Source organism: Muscardinus avellanarius (assembly GCF_963383645.1).
Source record: "Muscardinus avellanarius genome assembly, chromosome: 3".
In the NCBI taxonomy this organism is placed as follows: Eukaryota; Metazoa; Chordata; class Mammalia; order Rodentia; family Gliridae; genus Muscardinus; species Muscardinus avellanarius.
In genome coordinates, this window is record NC_137788.1 from 97,356,717 (window position 1) to 97,377,334 (window position 20,618).

The 20,618-nt window shown below is 45.3% G+C and overlaps 1 protein-coding gene across 1 annotated transcript in view; it reads right to left on the reverse strand.

Moving 5' to 3' along the window:
* Positions 1 to 20,618, reverse strand: part of AKNAD1 (AKNA domain containing 1) — a gene marked incomplete at both ends in the record, with an annotated part of 42,242 nt that overhangs the window by 9,862 nt on the left and 11,762 nt on the right. Inside the window, 9 exons of the mRNA XM_080691485.1 lie at positions 74 to 196; positions 2,558 to 2,742; positions 2,937 to 3,051; positions 6,606 to 6,723; positions 8,068 to 8,197; positions 12,191 to 12,318; positions 13,165 to 13,308; positions 14,146 to 14,302; positions 18,953 to 19,086. Coding sequence (XP_080547611.1) covers positions 74 to 196; positions 2,558 to 2,742; positions 2,937 to 3,051; positions 6,606 to 6,723; positions 8,068 to 8,197; positions 12,191 to 12,318; positions 13,165 to 13,308; positions 14,146 to 14,302; positions 18,953 to 19,086 — 1,234 coding nt within the window. The remainder of the gene's footprint in view (positions 1 to 73; positions 197 to 2,557; positions 2,743 to 2,936; positions 3,052 to 6,605; positions 6,724 to 8,067; positions 8,198 to 12,190; positions 12,319 to 13,164; positions 13,309 to 14,145; positions 14,303 to 18,952; positions 19,087 to 20,618) is intronic.

The following is a 20,618-nucleotide window of genomic DNA, read 5'->3' on the forward strand; positions in this document are numbered from 1 at the left end:
AAAGATTAAGATCACAGTCCATTGGGAACAACCGTTCATCTACCTGACACCATCCGGGGGCCCCGGGTCTCACCTTTCAGGGGTCCTTTACTACAGACTGAGGGGGAGCCGTGAATCTGGGTGCCACAGTTCTCACATCTGTGGCTTTGCAGTCCAGCGTCAGAATCAGAACAGGAGCTGGGTCCTGTATCAGAGCCTGAAAAAGCCCAAGATACACAAAGGAAGTGTGAGTTTCTTTAGTCATAAGACGCAGCGTGGAGGGTAGCGCTTTAACTTGCAAGGTGCTCCTGGGGCACCAAGGCGCTCAGCTCCTCAGCTGCTTTCAAGGGGAGTCGCCAGCATAGGGTGATGCCTGGATCGCCTCTGACCGTGGAGAGATACTTGCTAACAGTTCTGATATGAAAACCTTAGAATGTAGCCAGGCATGGTGGCACACACCTGTAATCCTAGTACCTGGGAAGCTGAGACAGAAGGATCGCAAGCCAGCCTGGGAAATTTAGCAACACCCTGTCTCAAAGTAAAAGAGATTAAAAAAAAAAAAAAAGTTGTGAATGAGCCAGGCGTGGTGGCTTATACTTGCAATCCCAGTGTTTGAGAGGCTGAGACAGGAGGACCACGGTCTGCAGCCAGCCTCAGCTACTTAGTGAGGCCCTCTGCAACTCAGTGAGACCCTATTTCAAAATAAAGAATAAAAAATAGGGCTGGGAGTGTAACTTAGAGGTTGAATGTCCCTGGGTTCCATCCTCAGTTCTGGAAAAAAAATAAATAAATAAAGGTTGGGAATATTGCTCTCAGGTAGGATGGAGAGTCTTAAGATGTGCCAGCACCTATACGGTGCACACAGTAAATGCCACTGAATGAATGGTCTGTGGGAACTTGACCCACTCAATTACCAGCCTTGCTTTTGTAGTTGTTTTTCCCAATTTACCTTGATACATTCATATTCTTTTTTTTTTTAATTTTTTGCGGTTTTGGGGATGGAGACCAGGGGCATTTGACCTCCAAGCTACACCCCCTGCCCTATTTTTTATTCTTTATTTTTGAAACAGGGTCTCACTAAGTAGCCGAGGGCCTTACTAAGTAGCTGAGGCTGGTGCTGAACCACGATCCTCCGGTCTCAGTCTCCCAAATGCTAGGATTACAAGCATGCACCACCAGGCTCAGATAAGATTTTTTTTTAAATAAAAAGGGCTGGAGGTGTAACTCCAAGGTAGAATGCCCCTGGGTTCAATCCCCAGTACAAAATATAAATGAATAAATATAATAAACAATAAATAATTGTTACTAGATTGTTAATTTAAATTAGTAAATTTTGTCTAAATAAAAATAACCTATTTTAATGAAAAACAACCCTTTTTTTGTGTGTGCTACTGGCGATGGAACCCAGGGACCTTCTACCTCCAGGCTATACCCCCAGACCCGTTTTATTTATTTATTTATTTATTTATTTTATTTTTATTTATTTATTTATTTATTTTGTGGGTCTGGGGATGGAACCCAGGGGTATTCAACCTCTGAGCTACAGCCCCTGCCCTATTTTTTATTTTGAAACAGGGTCTCACTAAGTTACGGAGGGCCTCACTAAGTAGCTGAGGCTGTCCGCGAACTGTGATCCTCGGGTCTTAGCCTCCCAAATGCTGGGATTACAAGCATGAGCCACCATGCCCGGCCTGTTTTCTATTTTATTTGGAAACAGGGTCTCATTAAGTAGCTGAGGCTGGCTTCGAACCCATGTAATCCTCCTGTCTCAACCTCCCAAGTACTGGGATTACAAGCTTGCAGCACCACGCCCGGCCAAAAAACATCCCATTTTTCAAAACTAAAAAGTGGGTGTCGTTTTATGTTTTGACAAGCATCTTTGTCTTAATAGCAACTGGATTCCTCAATCTCCACCCATTTGTTGTAATATTGGCCTTGCTGTTAAAAAGGAGGATTTCATGGCTCCTGAAGCTCTTTCTGGGAATTCCAGGGACCTCTGATTACACTTTGAAACCCCTTACTCTGTTACAGCATCTGGTATAGCAAATATTTGATCCATTAAACCTATTATTACTTGAAAAGAAACCATCTATAGAGACGCCAGCTTAGCTGGGCGTGGTGGCGCACGCTTGTAATCCCCGCGCTTGGGAGGCTGAGACAGGAGGATCGCACAGGTTCAAAGCCAGCCTCAGCTACTTAGTGAGGCTCTCAGCAACATAGTGAGACCCTGTTTCCAAATAAAGTATAAAATAGGTCTGGGAGTATAGCCCGGAGGTAGAAAAGCTCCTGGGTTCCACCCCCAGAACCACAAAAATAAAATAAAAAATAGGCCAACTTGGTAAGTGTGAGCTGGCAGATGCAGCGTGGTGGGGCAGCAGGACGTGGAGGTGAGCCCCCGGGGCGGCTTGGGGCAGCTCTCCCGCCTCCGCTTTCCTCCTACACTGGGCTCTGAGCAGTGAGTTTTAAGCTCAGGAGCTACCTGAACAGACAGGCCTCTCACCCCATTTCTTCTATATGAGGGAATGTTTCTCCACCTAAACTATCTTTGGAGAAAGGTCTTCTAACTGAAATCATTGACTTCCAGGCCCTTGTGCGGGCGGGGGCTCCCCCAGCCCGAATCCTCTCCTCCATGCAATGCGCAGGGGCAAAGGCAGCCGCTCCCGCGGCCAGAACGCTACCAGATGCAGTGACGCGTCCCGCCGGGAGGAGGCGCAGGCAGGCTGAGCCACCTCGCGTCCAGGTGCGCGGATCCTGTAACTACAGCTAGAAAGAGGTATTGGCACTTCACGGTACTTAACCACGTCTTATGTAAGTCTATTCAATTAATAATTCTTCACAGTTTGAAAAGACAAAACATACAATGCCCTAGTCTAAAGCAAGGCCACTGGAGAGGCAGAGAGCAAGGTGCCACCATGAGCGGACCCCACAGCGAGGGGCCCTAAAGACCAAGCACCCACAGCCGCAGCCCTCCGCTTACCAAGAGTCCGGCCTTGGTGCGGTGCCTTTTTACCAGTGACAACCGACCCTCCACGGTTGATCTGTCTGTGGGGTTTTCTTTCCATTTTTTGCTTCCTAAAAAAGGTACATAAAATCTTATAAAGGTTTAAGTATATTTCTTTTTTCAGGGGGGGAGGCAGACTGGGGATTGAACCCAAGGGCATTCTACCTCCAGGCTTCACTCCTCGCTTTTTTTTTTTTTTTTTTGAAACGATCTCACTAAGTAGCTGAGGCTGGCCTTGAACCTGAGATTCTCCTGTCTCACCTCCCAAATACTGGGATTACAGGTGCATGTCACCCTGCTCTGCTCTTTTAGTACATTTATTTTCCTTTTTTTTAATTTTTTTTATTTTTTTTATTTTTTATTGGTGCAATGTATTCATACATCATAGTGGTATAAAGAAAATACTTTTGTAGACATACATGCACATCTCACCCAGTTAGCCCCTACCCGATCCCCACCCCATTCCCTCCCCATCCCTCCTTCCCACGCTTGGCTTACTGGTTGACATCTAGTATTATAGCAATTTATACAATATTAACATTGATAATCTCACATAACAGTTTCATTTGTCTGGTACCAAACTTTTGATGACTTAAAGATAACATTTCAATATTTCTTTTTCCTTTCTTTCTTACCAGAGAATATTTTTTTCTTTTTTTTTTTTTTTGGTGAAACTATCATACATTTATTTATTTATTTTTCAGAAAAAATCTATCCTGATATGGAATATGGACTCTAGATACCCAAAACAGTCTCAAAGAAGAACAAAACTAGAAGATGTATATTTTCTGATTTCAAACCATATAAAGCTACAATAATTGAAACAGTGTAGTACTGTTCTAAAGGCAGATATATAAACCATTGGAGCTAAATAAAAGCCTAGAGATAAATTTTTCCATACATTGTCAAGTTATTTTTGACAAGGTTTCCATGAACTTTTGGTGGAGGAAATACTAGTCTTTTAACTAAATATTGTTGAAAAATAATAATAAATGAAAAAGAATAAAATTGGACCCTTACCTAACACATATACAGATATTAACTCAAAATAGATAAAAGACCTAAATATAAATCTTAATACTATAAGCTTTTAGAAGAAAATCTGGGTCATAAAACCTCACAACATTGAAATTGGAAGTGATTTCTTGGATATGATTTCAATGGCACAGGCAAAAAAAGAGTAAATAAACTCCCTAAAAAATAAAAAAAATATTGTATATCCAAAGACAATGTAAACAGGGTTAAAAGTTACTGATCCTCTTCCAAGAGTTCCTCCTATGACCCATTTCTCCCTAACTCTCATATATTAGGGAACCTTTTTTTTTTTTTTTTTTGGTACTGAGGATGCAACCCAGGAAACAGAGTCTGACTAAGTTGCGGAGGGCCTCACTAAGCTGCTGAGGCTGGCTTCAAACCTGTGTGATCCTCCTGTCTGAACCTCCCAAGTACTGGGATTACAAGCATGTGCCACCACACCCAGCCTTTTAGTACATTTTTAATAGAGATAGAAGTAAACTGAAATGTTAACATTTCTTGCGATAGAGACTGAAACAGTATAGGAGAGTGGCCTGTCGTCCTCAACAGAGGTCCTCTCTGCCCTCCTGTTTGAGAGCTTCCCTGTAAGAAAGAGTGCCCAGCACCATCCGACCTTATAAGAATGTTTACAAAACATAAAGAAAGGGGGCGTGGTGGTGCAGGTTTGTAATCCCAGCATTCTGGAGGCTGAGACTGGGAAAGCCTCAGCTACTTAGTGAGGCCCTCCGCAACTTAGTGAGACCCTGTTTTAAAATAAAGAATAAAAAGACAGGCCTGGAGGTGTAGCTCAAAGGTAGAATTCCCCTGATTTCCACCCCTAGTACCGCAAAAATAAAAAGTACAAGCTGAATTTGTCCAAGAAGCCTCTAAAGCATGGGAGTTAGCGTAGGGGGCATCAGAGAGCAGCAACTGCAATAGGCATCTATCAGACTTCTCCAACGTGTGTGTGTGTGTGTGTGTGTGTGTGTGTGTGTGTGTGTGTGTGTGTGAGACTGGTGATGGAACCAGGGGCTTTCTATTTCCAGGCTACACTCCCAGACCCACGTTATAATTTATTTGGAAACAGGGTCTAATTAAGTTGCTGAGAGCCTAAGTAGCTGAGGTTGTATTCAAAACTGAGCGATCCTCCTGTCTCAGCCTCCCAAACACTGGGATTACAAGCATGTGCTGTCATGCCCGGCCACTTGTCTAATTTTGAACTCCCTTTTTTTTCAGATTCTAGCTCCTCCAAAGGAATTCTAATGAATAACAGTTTTCAACCAAGCTCTGTCTCAGCCCCTGGGATATGGCAGTAGCCCCCCACACACACCCCGGGAGAGCTGCTCATTCTTAATTCAGAGAGCACCAAGTCCTGAGACAGCCTGGCTGGGAGGAGGCTGTGGCCCCAGGGCTGGGGTATGAACTTGAGGCATTGCTGAGCAGAGGCACCCACTTCGAGCTGGGCTGGGGCCTGCTGCCTGTGGAGAGGGCTTGGGGTTCCTGGACCTGGGGCGGAGAGGCAGGCCCCTTCCCTCCTCTTGGAAAAACCTGCTCTGCTGACTCACACATTTTCTCACACCTCATTTCCGGTCTCCACCCTCCGCCTCTGGGGTGGTTGAACATCTGCTCTGCTCCAAAGTGGGAGACCTGGATTTCGTTGGAGAGAGTGCAGCCCACACATGACCTGGCTCTTTCTGCTTCTTTTCAAATGCTTTTGTGCACTAAAGCCTTCTGGACAAACCTAGCAGTCAGGGATAATCCTACTGGAGAACGCATTTGTTCAGCAAGACAGAGGGGCTAAGGTATTCTCTTACATTGAAAGTTTTGCACCAGAAATAACGTGAAGGGATACACGTTTTGCATTTATCACATTGACATTTATATAAACAATACACATGTAGATAAATCATGATGGGGGGGTATTGTAATAATTGTTACATATATGTACCATCTGACAAATCCCCTGAAAGAGCATGTACATTAGCAAACTTCATAAAGAACCTATCCCACCAGAGTGCCGTCTCATCTTTCCTGGGAGTAAAGAGCACGTAGCCTTGCCTGCAGTTTGTCAGTCCTTATGTAGTTTACCAAGATTTCAATTCACGGGTCATGTCTATCTCCCCATCACCACCCAGCTGGAGAGTTCCTGTTTGATTTTACACTTGGTTGTGTTTTTCTTTCCATCTGTCCATTATAAATAAGAGAGTATATTTAGTCTAGAACAGTGGCCCCTATCGGCTATCAGGTACTTATCTGATTCTGTAGAGTCTAGACTAGGAATTTAAAAGAGAAACAGTACTGTCAGTACGTAATTGAAAATTTTTTTGTTTTGTTCTTTTTTTCTGATGTGTGTTGGGGGGGATCCTGGGGATTGAACTCAGGCGCATTCTACCTCTGACCTACACCTCCAGTCCCCCTATTTTTTGTTAATTTTGAAAAGGGTCCCGCTAAGTCGCTAAGGCTGGCCTCACACCTGCAGTCCTCCTGTCTCAGAGGCTGCGCCACCACACCCAGCTCATCAAAATGGGTTTTAAAGGTCAAAATATCTGCGTCATACTTAAACTCTTTTTTAAAAATCTCAAATCTAGACATTAATTCAATAAATAAAAACCTCGGGCCTGGGAGGACTCGGTGCCCCTTGTGTTTAAAGGAGAGCTGGCGCTGATGGCTGGCATGTGGTCCTCACCAGATGACCCACGGTCATTTTTAGCACAAACTCCGTGCTGTTTCTTTTTTTAGGGGTGGACACTCAGTAAAACACAATTGCCCATTCCTGTGCTGCAGTGCTTTGTAACAGGAAACCCGAGTCTATCCGACCTGTTCATTTGCTTCTATTTGAGTTTGCTGTGTTGCTAAGTAGCCCGCCTGCTTGACGCTTGGCCTTTCATAGATAAATTGGCCAGGCTTCGGCAGCTCTCCCTGATGGAAGCTATGAACCAGTGATTCTGTAGCCACATGGGCTAACAGCCGAGCCAATGGGTGTTTCAAAAATGCTACAGATTTCTCCTTGGTTTTATTTTGCTTTGTTGCAGTTCTGGGGACCAAGCCCAGGGCCTCCCACATGCTAGGCACATGTTCTCCCACAAGGATGGACTTGGCATGATTTCCAGATTGTTGGCTCTGGAGGGTTTCTGCTGGGGAATGGGAAGAAGTCATGCCTGAGAGGAGGGAGAGATTTGCTTCCAGTGGGACTGGAGGAGGAGGCATGGGCGGGGCCCTACAGGGAAGACAGCCTGGCACAGTGGTGCCTGGCTGTAATCCCAGTACTTAGAGGCTGAGACAGGAGGATCCAGGCTCAAGGCCAGCTTTGGCAACTCAGAGAGACCATCAGCAACTTAGCAAGACACTATTTCAAAATAATAATAATAGTAATTCACAAAACAGTTGGAGGTAGAGCTCTGAGGTAGAATGTCCTTGGGTTCAATCCTCAGTGCAGAGAGAGAGAGAGAGAGAGAGAGAGAGAGAAGAGAAGAGAAGAGAAGAGAAGAGAAGAGAAGAGAAGAGAAGAGAGAGAGAGAGGAGAGGAGAGGAGAGGAGAGGAGAGGAGAGGAGAGGAGAGGAGAGGAGAGGAGAGGAGAAGAGAGGAGGGAGAGGAGGGGGGAGGAGAGGGGGAGGAGGGAGGAGGGGGAGGAGGGAGGAGGGGGAGGAGGAGGAGGAGGAGGAGGAGGAGGAGGAGGAGGAGGAGGAGGAGGTGCTCTGAACAACAGTGAATGGTCTCTCATGGGGGAAGTTCTAACTGAGCCCAGGACCATCCTTCATGTGCTACTTCTGTGATTCTGCGCCGGGGGTGCTCATCCTAACCACCTGGGGAGATTCAAACGCACCATTCCTCCTGGAACGCCATGCCTGGCTCTGCTGAAACTGGGGGAGGACTAAACCCAGGGGGGCTTGTGCATTACTTTAGAAACTCCCCTGATGTTGTTCTGGAAAGAACCACTGCTAGAGGACCAAGACGGTGGGAGGGCGGAGGGCGATGGGCCCCACCCCTGGAGCTGGGCCTCTTTCACTCGCCAGGGGCTTCAGTCAGCTTCTCCAGTTCTTTCTGGGGTTACCACCCCGGGTCCACCACTCACCCGCCCAGCCTGGGAAGGCAGCTGCAAGAAGCCCTCACCATTCAAGGAGCCGGCTGCAGAAGGCACAGCGTGGACTGGGAGCCGTCGTCTCTGCACGGTCCAGGCTTCCCCGGGTGCCGCTGGGGTCCCCCTGTGCCACAAAGCACACACCGTTGTGGGTTTGCTGGGTTTGCTGGGTGACGTGACTCACCCGGGCCTTGCAGGCACAGCCCGGTGTGCTGCCCGGACCCGACCCGGCCCGACCTGCCAAGCGCCTCTTCTAGCAGGGGAAGCGGAGGCCCCAGGGACCAGAGGAAGAAAAAGAGGCATCCTTAGCTCTGATGCCTCTCAGTGGGGTCTCAGCCTGTCTCGGCTGTGCTTAAGAGAACCAAAGCTCCAACCCTAGCTGGGAATCTTTCTGCCTCCAAACAGATTTTATTTATTTATTTATTTATTTATTTATTTATTTACTTACTTACTTATTATTTAGCTGTACTGGGGATGGAACCCAGGTGCATTCTACCGCCGAGCTACACCTCCAGCCCTATTTTTTTATTCTTTATTTTGAAACAAGGTCTCACTGAGTTGCAAAGGGCCTCAGTAGCTGAGGCTGTCCGTGAACTGCCATCCTCCCGTCTCAGGCTCCCAAATGCTGGGATTACAAGCGTGCGCCACCACGCCTGGCCCCAAACAAATTTTAAAACCTGGGATACAGCCGGGCGGGGTGGCTCACGCTTGTAATCCCCGCGCTTGGGAGGCAGAGACAGGAAGATCACGCAGGTTCGAAGCCAGCCGCGCTGGCTTAAGAGACCCTGTTTCCAAAAATAAAAAATAGGTCTGGGAGTGTAGCCCGGAGGTAGAAGGGCTCCCAGGAACCCCAGTACCACCAAAAAAAAAAAAAAAAAAAAAAAAAAAAAAAAGAAAGAAAAAACCTGGGGTACAGATGAGAAAAGACTCCCCCCCCACACACTATTTTCTTCTTTCTTTCTTGTCCTTCATTTCAAATTACTCCACCCTACACCAGAGGAAAATATGTTTGGGGAGATTTTTCCCCCCATCCTTGGGTGCTGGGAATGGAACCCAAGTCCTTGGCTACTCTTCCACCCTGAGCCCAGAAGAGAAGTTTTCAATCGATTGAGCTTACCGCTGGTTAATAAAGCTCTAAAGGATTTTTCAAGAGCCGGGCGTGGTGGTGCACACTTGTGATCCCAGTACTTGGGAGGCTGAGATAGGAGGATTGCAGGTTCTTGGCCAGCCTCAGCTACTTAGTGAGGCCCTTCACAACTTAGACCCTGTTTCAAAATAAAGAATAAAAAATAAGGTTAGAAATGTAGTTTGAAGATAGAATGTCCCTGGGTTCATTCAATTCCCAGTTCTGAAGGGGAAAAAAGATTTTTTCAAAGAAATGTGTTTGTGATCTAAAAAGTGGTTTAGGCCTAGAGCCCTAAATGGTTGATTAGATGTCCTTTTTTTTCCTTTTCTTTCCTTTCTTTCTATTTTTTTTTTTTTTCAGTATCAAGTATTGAACTCAGGGTCATTCTATCTCTGAACTACACCCCAAGCCCTTTTTATTTTTATTTATTATTATTATTATTATTATTATTATTATTATTATTATTATTTTGGTGGTATTGGGGGTGGAACACAGAGGCTTTCTACCTCTAGGCTATACTCCCAGACCTATTTTATATTTTATTTGGAAACAGGGTCTCACTAAGTTGCTGAGAGCCTCACTAAGTAGCTGAGGCTGGCTTCAAACCTGTGTGATCCTCCTGTCTCAGCCTCCGAAGCACAAGCCTGCGCCACCACGCCCAGCTTTTGTTTTGTTTTTAAAACAGGGTCTAGCTGGGCGTGGTGGCACACGCTTTTAATCCCTGCTTGTAATCCCCGCGCTTGGGAGGTAGAGACAGGAGGATCGTGCAGGCTGAGGAGACCCTGTTTCCAAATAAAAAAATGTAAAAATAGGTCTGGGAGTGTAGCCCGGAGGTAGAAGGGCTTCCAAGAACCCCAGTACCACCAAAAAACAAAACAAAACAAAAACAAAAACAAAACAAAAATAAAACAGGGTTTTGCTAAATTGCTGAGGCTAGCCTTGAACCTGCAATCCTCCCGTTTCAGCTTCCCAAGTACTATGATGATAGGTGAGCACCATCTTGCCTGGCTATATGACCTTTTGTAACACAAAATAATTATACTACTGAACAGAAAGTCTGACACCACGCGCTGTGTATATTTGCTATGGTCTTCCCCTTTATGTAAACAGAAAATAAATGTACTTTCTCCACCATTGTAAAGGATGTTGGCACAAGTATTATTGGACACATATCTTTTCCCACATTTTGAATTACTTCCCGAGGAAACATCTGGGCCAAAGGTGGGGAACATGTTTGTGTGATGATGCATTTTGTCAAATTGCTTTCCACAAAGGTTTCATGGGTTACACAGCCACTAACAATGTGGCTCAGCTCGACCACACCTTTCTCAGGAGCAGGAATTATCACTTGAAAATGGTTTATTATTGTTGTTTATTTTTGTTAATTTAAAAGAGGAGAGGGGTGGCATCTATATTAGAAGAAATTTATAGGATCTCCTCTATTATTCAAGGAGATAAACATTTTTCTGTACGTGTTTGTATTGGTGGTATTTTCTACTTATGACTCTTTAGTCTATATCCTTTGCCCATGAATTTTTTTTTGATGACTTCAGTATTTATTTTATTGATAGAACCAACAACGATATTTCCTGATCTCTTGTTAGGTGCCAGGAGCTTCCCAAATGTTCATTATTCCTTCTGACCATCCTGGCATGCTGTCTCCGTTTTAATGATGAATAATCTAAGACTCAAGATTTCAACACTGAGCATTATTTATTCTTCAAATCTCCCCAGTTATCTGCCTTTAAAAAAAGAAATTGACTGTGGTTTGAGTCTTGCAAACATAAGTTGAAATGTTGATGCTGTCAAAGAAGAGGTCCATCTGGGTATGGTGGTGCATGCCTATAATCCCAGGACTTGGAAAGCTGAGACAGGAAGATCACAGGTTCAAGGTCAGCCTCAGCAAATTAGCGAGACCTTGTTTCAAAAATAAAATAAAATAGGGATGGAGATGTAGCTTGGAGGTACCGTGCCCTAGGGTTCAATTCCCCCCCAAAAAGAGGAAATGCAAATAGTCAAGAAACAAATGAAAACAATTTTTTTGTTGTTGTTGTGTGTGTGCTACTTGAGATTGAACCCAGGAGTACTGTACCTCTAAGCTACACTTTAAGACCGATTTCTTTATTTTGAAACAGGGTCTCACTAAGTTGCTGAGAGCTTCACTAAGTAGCTGATGCTGGCTGCAAACCTCCTGTCTCAGCCCCTCAAGGACTGAGATTACAAAAGCGTGTATCACCATGCTCAGTTTATAATAAATTTTGTCTCCCAAGGCTGAGACAGGAGGATCACAGGTTCGAGGCCAGCCTTAACTATTTATTGAGGCCCCTCCACAACTTAGTGAGACCCTATTTCACCCTAAAGAATAAAAAGTAGGCCTGGGGGTGTAGCTCAGAGGTAGAATGCCCCTGGGTTCAATCCCCAATACTGTAAATGAATCAACTAAAATAAAACAATAAAGCCGGGTGTGGTGGTGCACACTTGTAATCCCCAGACCCACATAAATAAATAAATAAATAAATAAATAAATAAATACAAACAAAATAAAACGTCAATGGAATGAACAGTAGGAGTCAGGAGGGAGTCACAGGACATTACCCTGGAATCAGAAGACAGATTTGTGACCATTTCCTCTGGCTGGCCCTGGGCAGCAGCATCCCCGCTGGGCCTATTTAGGTAAACAATGGGTACTTTTTTTTTTAAGGCAATTTGCACTTTATACTCAGTTTTTTAGCTGCCTGGGAACCCCACTTCAGGGGATTTGGTTAAGAGACCTTGGGAGTTCAATTTGACACTTCACTTCTGGAGCCAAGGGAAGGGGCACCTAAGGTGGAATGTGGGGTCAACCACGTGCCCACCCCCCACCAGCCCCACACCCTGGGTCCCTCTGCCCAGGGGTGAGGCCGGGCGCCCTCTGGCGGCGGGGCGCAGCGGAGCATCTGGGCCGGGTCGGGCCCTCGGAGGAAGCGCCCGGCTGCCCCGCACAGGACTCACGTCCACAGCGCCCACTGGCGGAGCTCCTCGCTGGGGGCCCGATGCAGCCCTGGCCCGTGCGACCACGTCACCGCACTGCCCCGCGAGCCCCGGGGCCCGGGAGGACGACCGCGGCGCCCCTCGGTTGTCTGGGGAGCACACACAAGGCCTTGGGGAGCACACACAAGGCCTTGCGGTTAGGGCCGCAGTAGTGCAGGAGGTCTCTCGAAATGAGGGCAGCATCCCCATACCACCCCGGAAACACCGCAAAGGATCACCAGGGTCCCTGTCCCCCACTCCTCATGGCCTCCCCCTCCCAGGACTCAATCCAACATCACCTCTGACCAGCTCTCCCTCGGCGAGGCTGCCCTCTCACACTTAACTTTGCTTGTATCCCATTACTTGGTCAGGACAGCTAACACCCAGGAAATAGGCTGACTGGCCGCCAGCCCCCTTAAGTGCTTTACACACCCCAACTTATTTACATTGTCCTAACGTCCCCGGGAGGCAGGCACTAACACCTCCACTTCACAGAGGAGGGAGCATTAACCTTCCAGGGACGTTGCATTGACTTTCCCAAGGTCACAAGCTGATAAATGACAGGGCCAGGGTTTGAACCCAGGCAGCCTAGCCTCAGAGTCACACAGAACGCGTCGTTACTTCTTGCACAGCACTTTGAGCGTTCTGCACTCAGATTTGACTCTGTTCAGTAAGTATTTATCTTCCTCCCAGCATCTTGAGCACAGGAGATGCGCCTGCCTTCCTTGTGTGGTATCTCCAGTATCTAGAAAAATGCCTGGCATAGCGCAACAAACGTTGCTGAATGGATGAATAAATACACGGTGAATAATACCACCAGCAGACTCTCCTTAGGGCTTCACAGTATGAAGAGTCTTCATTTCACAATGGTTGCTGTAAACTTGGGACCACGCAGAGCAAATCTGGGCCGGAGGGGCTACTGGGCAGACGGCCAAGCTGCCCCAAGGGCCCCTCACACCACCTAGGAGCAAATTCAGGTTAAGGCCTAGCAGGAAATGTGCTGTGCACCGTGGAGACTGCCGGCGGCGCAGCACTGCGGTGGTATAAGTCCACAGTGGATCTGGTTTCCCGTCTCCAGCCTCCACTTTATGCGAGGCAGTCTGATGTTCAAAAACCAGTCAGCCACCAAGGCACAAAGCAAGTGAAACTCCGAGCTGTGGGAACCCAAGGTCAGAGGCCACAGCTCTTTCTGAGGCGGGGGCTGAGTATCCAGGGTACTAAAGTGGCCTGCCTCTGAAGCTGGCCGCTGAGTGAATGCAATTTTGCTGGGCAAACATACTTCCTTGGAAGAGCTTACATGTATAGAATCGTCTTGTCTTGCCCTTAGCGCTGACAAAAACCTCTCTTCAGGATTTGAATATCAGCCACAGGCTGTGTCTTCAAATACTATGCACAATGAGTCAATTTAAGGCAATTATTTAGATGATTCAGCTTCTCTGAATTTTAATCTGTTCTGATCGTCGAGGCTACAGAAACAGCATAGAGAGAGACAACGGAGACTGATTCAAATTCCCAATCCTGCCCGCGTGGACAATCCCCAAAAATTTATCTTGAGAGAAGGAAAATGCAAAAGTAGGCTCAGGGGAAATCATTGTTTTGCTGAGTATGCTCTTCTTTATTTAGAAGAGAAAGTAAGAAACTATTAAGAAGAAGAAAAATTTTCCAGGCACAATTCATAAAAGTTCGGCTGTTCATCCAGAAGAAATAGCCCTTCAGTGGTTAACCAGTAAAAACTGCATTGTGTCAAAAACCAACACTTGAAATAGCTTCCAATTATTAAAAGCTGGTTCCGTTTAAAGTAAGATGATTCATCGGATTTGGGAAAGTTAGGTTTTCATGAAATATTAAAATAGAATTCAGTGAATCCATGAATTCAGAGTCTGCACACGAACAAACATTTTCCTGGCACAAAATTAGGCTGTAGGTTGCTGTGTTACCTCATTTGAGAGTGAAGAAGCTGCGGGTGCCGAGCCATGCGGGGCGACGGGGAAACTCTCAGGGAGAGACAGAGCTGAAGTCCAGTTGCTTCCAGCAATTTTCTCTTTCACATCTTCAAGAAGCATCTCCAACCTGAACATTTCTCCTTCCACTTCTCTGGGCAAATATAAACAAACAGGCATCTTCTGGTCTACGCAGTCAGCTCTCTAACTAGTGACAACTAGTCAGCTCTCTAACTAGGTGTGTATGTGGGGGTGCAGGGAGTGAAACCCAGGGGCGTTTGACCTCCGAGCTAAACCCCCAGCCCTATTTTTTTTTTTTATTCTTTATTTTGAAACTGGGCCTCACTGAGTTGCAGAGGGCCTAAGTAGCTGAGGCTGTCGTCAAACCGTGATCCTCCTGTCTCAGCCTCCCAAATGCTGGGATTATAAGCATGCGCCACCACGCCTGGCTACACTACTTCTATTTTATATTATTCATGTGGCTTGTCTTCAGACAGGAAGGATAATGAACAACCACTCTGACAGCATCCTGTTTATAATTTTACTCCAAAATTCTGGGCTCTAATTCTCATTTGCTGTCTCACATACATACATATATATATACACACATAGACACATATATATACATATATATACACACATATATATTATATATACATATATACATATACACATATATATTTTTAGCAAAGGACATATGGGTATATACATATACATATGTATGTATGTGTATATATATATATACACACACACACACACACACACACACACACACACACACACATATATATATATATATATCCTTTGGTAAATCACCTCATCGTTCTGGACCTCCAATATCTCAACTATACCTTAGCATAACAATAGCTTGCTTATCTGGATCTGATGTTATAATCCCTTACAGTTATAAGGGCTGTGAGTCTATGAAAATAATTGCTATGTCAATTTAAAAAAGAACATAAAATATGTGAATAAACAGGTTATAAATATATATACATGTGGATATAAATATTTTACTCAGTGCTCATCTAAATAATTTTGTATTTAATATGAAATAAAAGCCAGGCGTGGAAGCTGGGCATGTAATCCATGTTTGTAATCCCAGCATTCAGGAGGCTGAGACCAGAGGATCGTGGTTCGCAGACAGCCTCAGCTGTTTATCGAGGCCCTTCGCAACTCAGTGAGGTAATACAGAGAAAAAAAAAAAAAGGAAGGAAGGAAGGAAGAAAAAAGGAAAAGAAAAAAAAAGGCTGGCGCACACATGCTTATAATCCCAGCATTTGAGAGGCAGAGATAGGGGACGGGGAAATCTTGGTTTATAGCCGGCCTCAGCTACTTAGTGAGACCCTTTACAACTTAGTGAAACTGTTTCAAAAAAATAAAAAGACTAAAAAATAGGACTGGGGGTGTCGCTCAGAGGTACAATGCCCCTGGGCTCCATTCACGTACCACACACACACACAAAAAAAAAAATGCCAGGTGTGGTGTTACACACTTGTAATCCCAGTACTTGGGAGGCAGAGACAGGAGGATCACAGGTTCATGGCCAGCCTCAGGTTGTGAGGCCCTTTGCAACTTAATGAGACCCTGTTTCAAAATAAAAAATAAAATAGGGCTGGGATATAGCTCAGAGGTAGAATGCCCCAGAGTTTAATACTCAGTAACAGAAATAAATAAATAAATACATAAATGATAATTTACAAGTAGATGATGTAAGAAAACACGAAAACCAATATAACGCAGTTAAAGCAGTACTCTGAGGAACATTTGTAGTCTTTTACTTACTATTTTTTTTTTTATGTTACTGGGGATTGAACACAGGGGCATTCTACCCCCAAACTACTTACCGGCCTATTTATTTATTTATTTACTTATTTGCAGTCCTGGGGATGGAACCCAGGGACATTCTATCTCCAAGATACACCCCCAGCCCTATTTTTTATTCTTTATTTTGAAACAGGGTCTCGCTGAGTTACAAAGGGCCTCACTGAGGCTGGCTGCGAACCTGCAATCCTCCTGTCTCAGCCTCCCAAATGCTGGGATTACAAGTGTGTACTACCCCGCCCGTCCAAAGAAAAATTTTTTAAAAGAAAAAACACTTCAAAATAGACACTAAGTTGTAGTAATTTAACACTGTGTGGTTAATGTAGAAATAGAAACACAGATGAGGGAGATGGAATATAACTCATCCCAACTCCATGCCGTAGATTGGGATCTGATGAAGAAGTGTTAGCCGGGCGCTGTGGCACATGCCTGGAGTCCCAATACTTGGGAGGCTGAGACAGGAAGATTGCAGGTTTGAGGCCAGTTTCAGCAACTTAGTGAGATCCTCAGGGACTTAGCTCATAGGTAGACTGTCCCAAGGTTCAATCCCAGTACCAAAAGGAAAAAAAAAGCCTTCTCATCTAGACACTGACCAGTGACACATGTTTTATAATCTTAGCTACGCAGGAGGGTCTCAGGTTGGAGGACAGTCTAGGCAACTTAGCTAGACTTTGTCACAGGGTAAAAAGTAAAAAGGGTGGGATTATAGATCAGTGGGAAAGCACTTGCCTAGTATGTATGAGGCCCTGCTACACCCCAGGCCTATTTTATTTTTTATTTTGAAACAAGTTCTCGCTAAATTGCTGAAACTGGTCTCAAACCTTCGATCCTCCTGTCTCAGCCTCCCCTGTACTATTACATGTATGCAACCCCACACTGGCTTTATTTTTTATTTTGAAACAACGTCTAATTAAGGCCCTCTTGTGGAGAGCCTCCCTAAATTGCTGAGGCTGACCTTGAACCTGAGATCCTCCTAAATCCTGGGATTACAGACGTGCGCCACCGTGCACAGTTAGAGGAGCCGTCTTGAGCTGGTCGCCTTCGCATGTCCTGAGATGGCTTTACGTGAGTTTTGGAAGAGGCCGGGTCCTTTCCTTGCCCTTGGTGTTAAAAGCTTCTACCACATGTGAGACATAATTGCAGTTAAAACCCTTCTGATTTATACTCATGCCAGGCACTGTGCCCTTGCATCTAGGGGATAAATGAGGCCTTGCGTGACTTTGGTCTCAATGTACACAGAGGCCTACCCTGAAGATGAAAACCAAGAGACTCTTTGGAAAATAAATATGCTTATTCATTAACTAGAAGAAGAAGCAGTCAGGCGTGGTGGTGCACACTTGTAATCCTAGCATTTGGGAGGCTGAGACAGGAGGATTGCAGGTTCAAGGCCAGCCTGAGATACTTAGGGAGGCTTCCACAACTTAGTGAAATTCTGTTTCAAAATAAATAATAAGAGAAAAAAAATAGGGCCGGGGATGTAGCTCAGAGGTAGAATGCCCCTGGATTCAATTCCCAGTTCCACAAAAATAAAATAAAATAAATAAAAGAAGAATCAGAAGTGTATGGAAATTTTTTTTCTCCAGAAAAATAAATAAGCCTTTGGGAAAAAGTAATATTGAAACTCTATCCCTACTGTCTAATTACACAGTACTGAAATAAAAGTAGACAGAGGTTTCATTCATTTTGAAAAAACAAATTGTACCTCAGGAAAAAATATCTCAGGACACTAGTCCCCAAACATAAATCATTAAAATATTTTGGCATCAAGAATGATTTCGTGTTAAAATGCTATGAGCAGAGAAAGCCGAACTTTATAGTCAGCCCACTCAATGGAGTCTTTAATTCATACCAGGAAATTAAATGGAAACAATCTTAGCATGGAGTTCTGGAATAGATCTTAAAATAATTTGGAGTGGAGAGAGAAGAAAATAATTCTATAAAAATAGCCAATTGGTTAGCCCTGGTGTGGTGACACATGCCTGTAATCCCAGTACTTGGGAGTCTTAAAACAGGAGAATCACAGGTTTAAAGCTAGCCTTGCCGGACATGGTGGCGCACGCTTGTAATCCCCGTGCTTGGGAGGCGGAGACAGGAGGATCACACAGGTTTGAAGCCAGCCTCACTGGCTTAAGAGACCCTGTTTCAAAAAAAAAAAGTATGGGAGCCCGGAGGTAGAAGGGTTTCCAGGAACCCCAGTACCACCAAAAATAAAAAATTAAAAAATAAAGCTAGCCTCAACAACTTAGGACACCCTCAGCAACTTAGTGATACCCTGTTTCAAAATTAAAGGGGGGGGGGGTCTGGTCACGGTCACCCATGCCTGTAATCCCAGTACTTGGGAGGCTGAGACAGGAGGATCACAGGTTTGCGGCTGGCCTCAGCAAGTAGGGCTGGGGACGTAGCTCAGAGGTAGAATGTCCCTGGGTTCAACCCCCTGTACCAGCAAATAAATAAATAAGTAGCTAACTAGAAACTTTAATGTGACCATGGATCCAAGTTTCTAAGATGAATTCAGAAATTGTTTAAGCTTTAACATTTTTTTCATCAGGATTTTCGGATCCCTCACCCCAACACAAGCCCACTTCACAGCGATCGGCCCTGCCCACTGCCCTTCAGAATGGTCAGAGATGGGGAAGGAGGGGGCGTCAGAAGAGAAACGGGCAGAGATAGGAGCGGCAGGTCTGGAGAGAAGCGGGCAGCGCGGAGGAGCCCGCCTCTGCGGTTAGCACCCAGCCCTCTGTGTCTCCGAACCCCTTAGGACACCCAACACAGGCAAAGTACTGGCGCCAGCTCTGCCCAGGGACAACTGTTCACCTGGGCGGATGCCCAGGAGGACAATCGCCCACAGCAGGCATCCCACGCTTCCCGTGGCAAGAGGTGACAGTCTTTTCACAGGCAGCTCTGGGCCAGTCATTCTCCAGGGGCTGAATCCGCAGCACTGTGGACCCCCTTCCACCGTGCACACTGCTTTAACCCTGACCTTTCTGGATCAAAATCACCAACAGCTGGGGATTCGTGCACGTGGATTTGCTGCTGCAAGGCCAGGTGCTTCTCCGTGGTGGCCAGGAACTCCTGCTCCAGCAGCTCAAGATGTCCCTGCAGTTTCTCTAGGACCTGCAGTGGTGAAGTTACTGGGATCTTTTCCATGGGAGCCCCGGGTTATCGTTTTCCCCCAAAACACAATGGAGGTGTGCCCCCAGCAGGGTCAAAGTGAAGCGGCCACCTTCCCCTTCAGCGTCAGTCATTGTTGTCAGAGCCTGATATCTGAAACTAGACATCCCAAGCCATCTCAGCGCTCAAAGTCTTCCCCGCCGGCTGAACTCGGGTGACAGGCAGGATCCTGTGTGCCTGCAGACCGCCTTCACCTACAGAGCACTTTCCCATCCCTTCGTGGATTTAATTCTCATCAATGTTGTACATGTTGCAAAAGAGACTCAAGAGACTCCATTATCCTGCTTTTGTAGAGGAGGAAGTTGGAGCTCTGTGATACTGTAGGTCAGGGGTGTTTCTACCTCCAAGCTACATCCCCAGCCCTATTTTCTTTTCTTTTCTTCTCTTTTCTTTTCTTTTCTTTTCATTATTCTTTCTTTCTTTCTTTCTCCCTCACTCTTTCTTTTTTTTCTTTCTCTTCCTTTCTTTTACTTGTTCTTTCTTTCTTGAAACATGATTTTGTTAAGTTGGTAAGAGTCTGTCTCACTACTTGCTGAGGTTGTCTTGATTCCGCTATCCTCCCATCTCAGCCTCCCAACTACTGGGATTACAGGTGCGTGCCAGCACGCCAGGCTCAGGGTCGTGTCTTAAAGATACAGAAGCTTCCGCCTCAACCTGGGTTCCCTGAGCCCTGCTTATGTCTGGCTCAGGGCCAAAGTATGAGATACAAATATTTTATAAGGGTACAGTCCCCTTTCTTCCTTCCTTCCTTTCTTTCTTTCTTTCTTTCTTTCTTTTTTTTTTTTTGTGGTACTAGGGGTGGAACCCAGGGGCTTTTTATACTTTATTTGGGAACAGGGTCTCACTCAGTAGCTCAGGTTGGCTTCGAACCTGTGCAATCCCCCTGTCTTAGCCTCCTAAGCGCTGGGATTACAAGCGTGCGCCACCACGCCCTGTTCTAAACGAATGTATTCCACTGAGAAAAGAGACTGTGGGTTAGACTACTTTGCCAAGGCACGATGGAGGGAGGGAGATTTAAGTCTCACTGAAAGGATGCTCAGGAGGAGAGGAGGGATGAACTGGAAGAGTCTGCAATGAGCAGGAATATCGCACAGTGCAGTTACAGGACAGGCAACACCAGATGCTGTCACTAATTGACAGAATTCAAACTGACATTAATCAGTTTGAACTCTCAAAACCTCAGTTTGTCATTTATAAAATTAACATACTAGTCCTCATACCACCTTCGCAATATTAAATAACATAATCATGGCAGGAGCATGGTAATAAAGCGCCTGCTTACAATGGAGCTGTGTCCCCAAAAGCCTCATAAACTAAAAATATCATAAGTAGAAAAGCATTTCATACCTCATAGCTTGGCCCAGCCTATCATAAATGTCAGGTACCATCTGTATGGACTCAAAAGGTTATAGCTGCTATTATTATAAATTATTATAATTATAGTTATTAGTATTATTCGTAGTAGTACTGGCCAT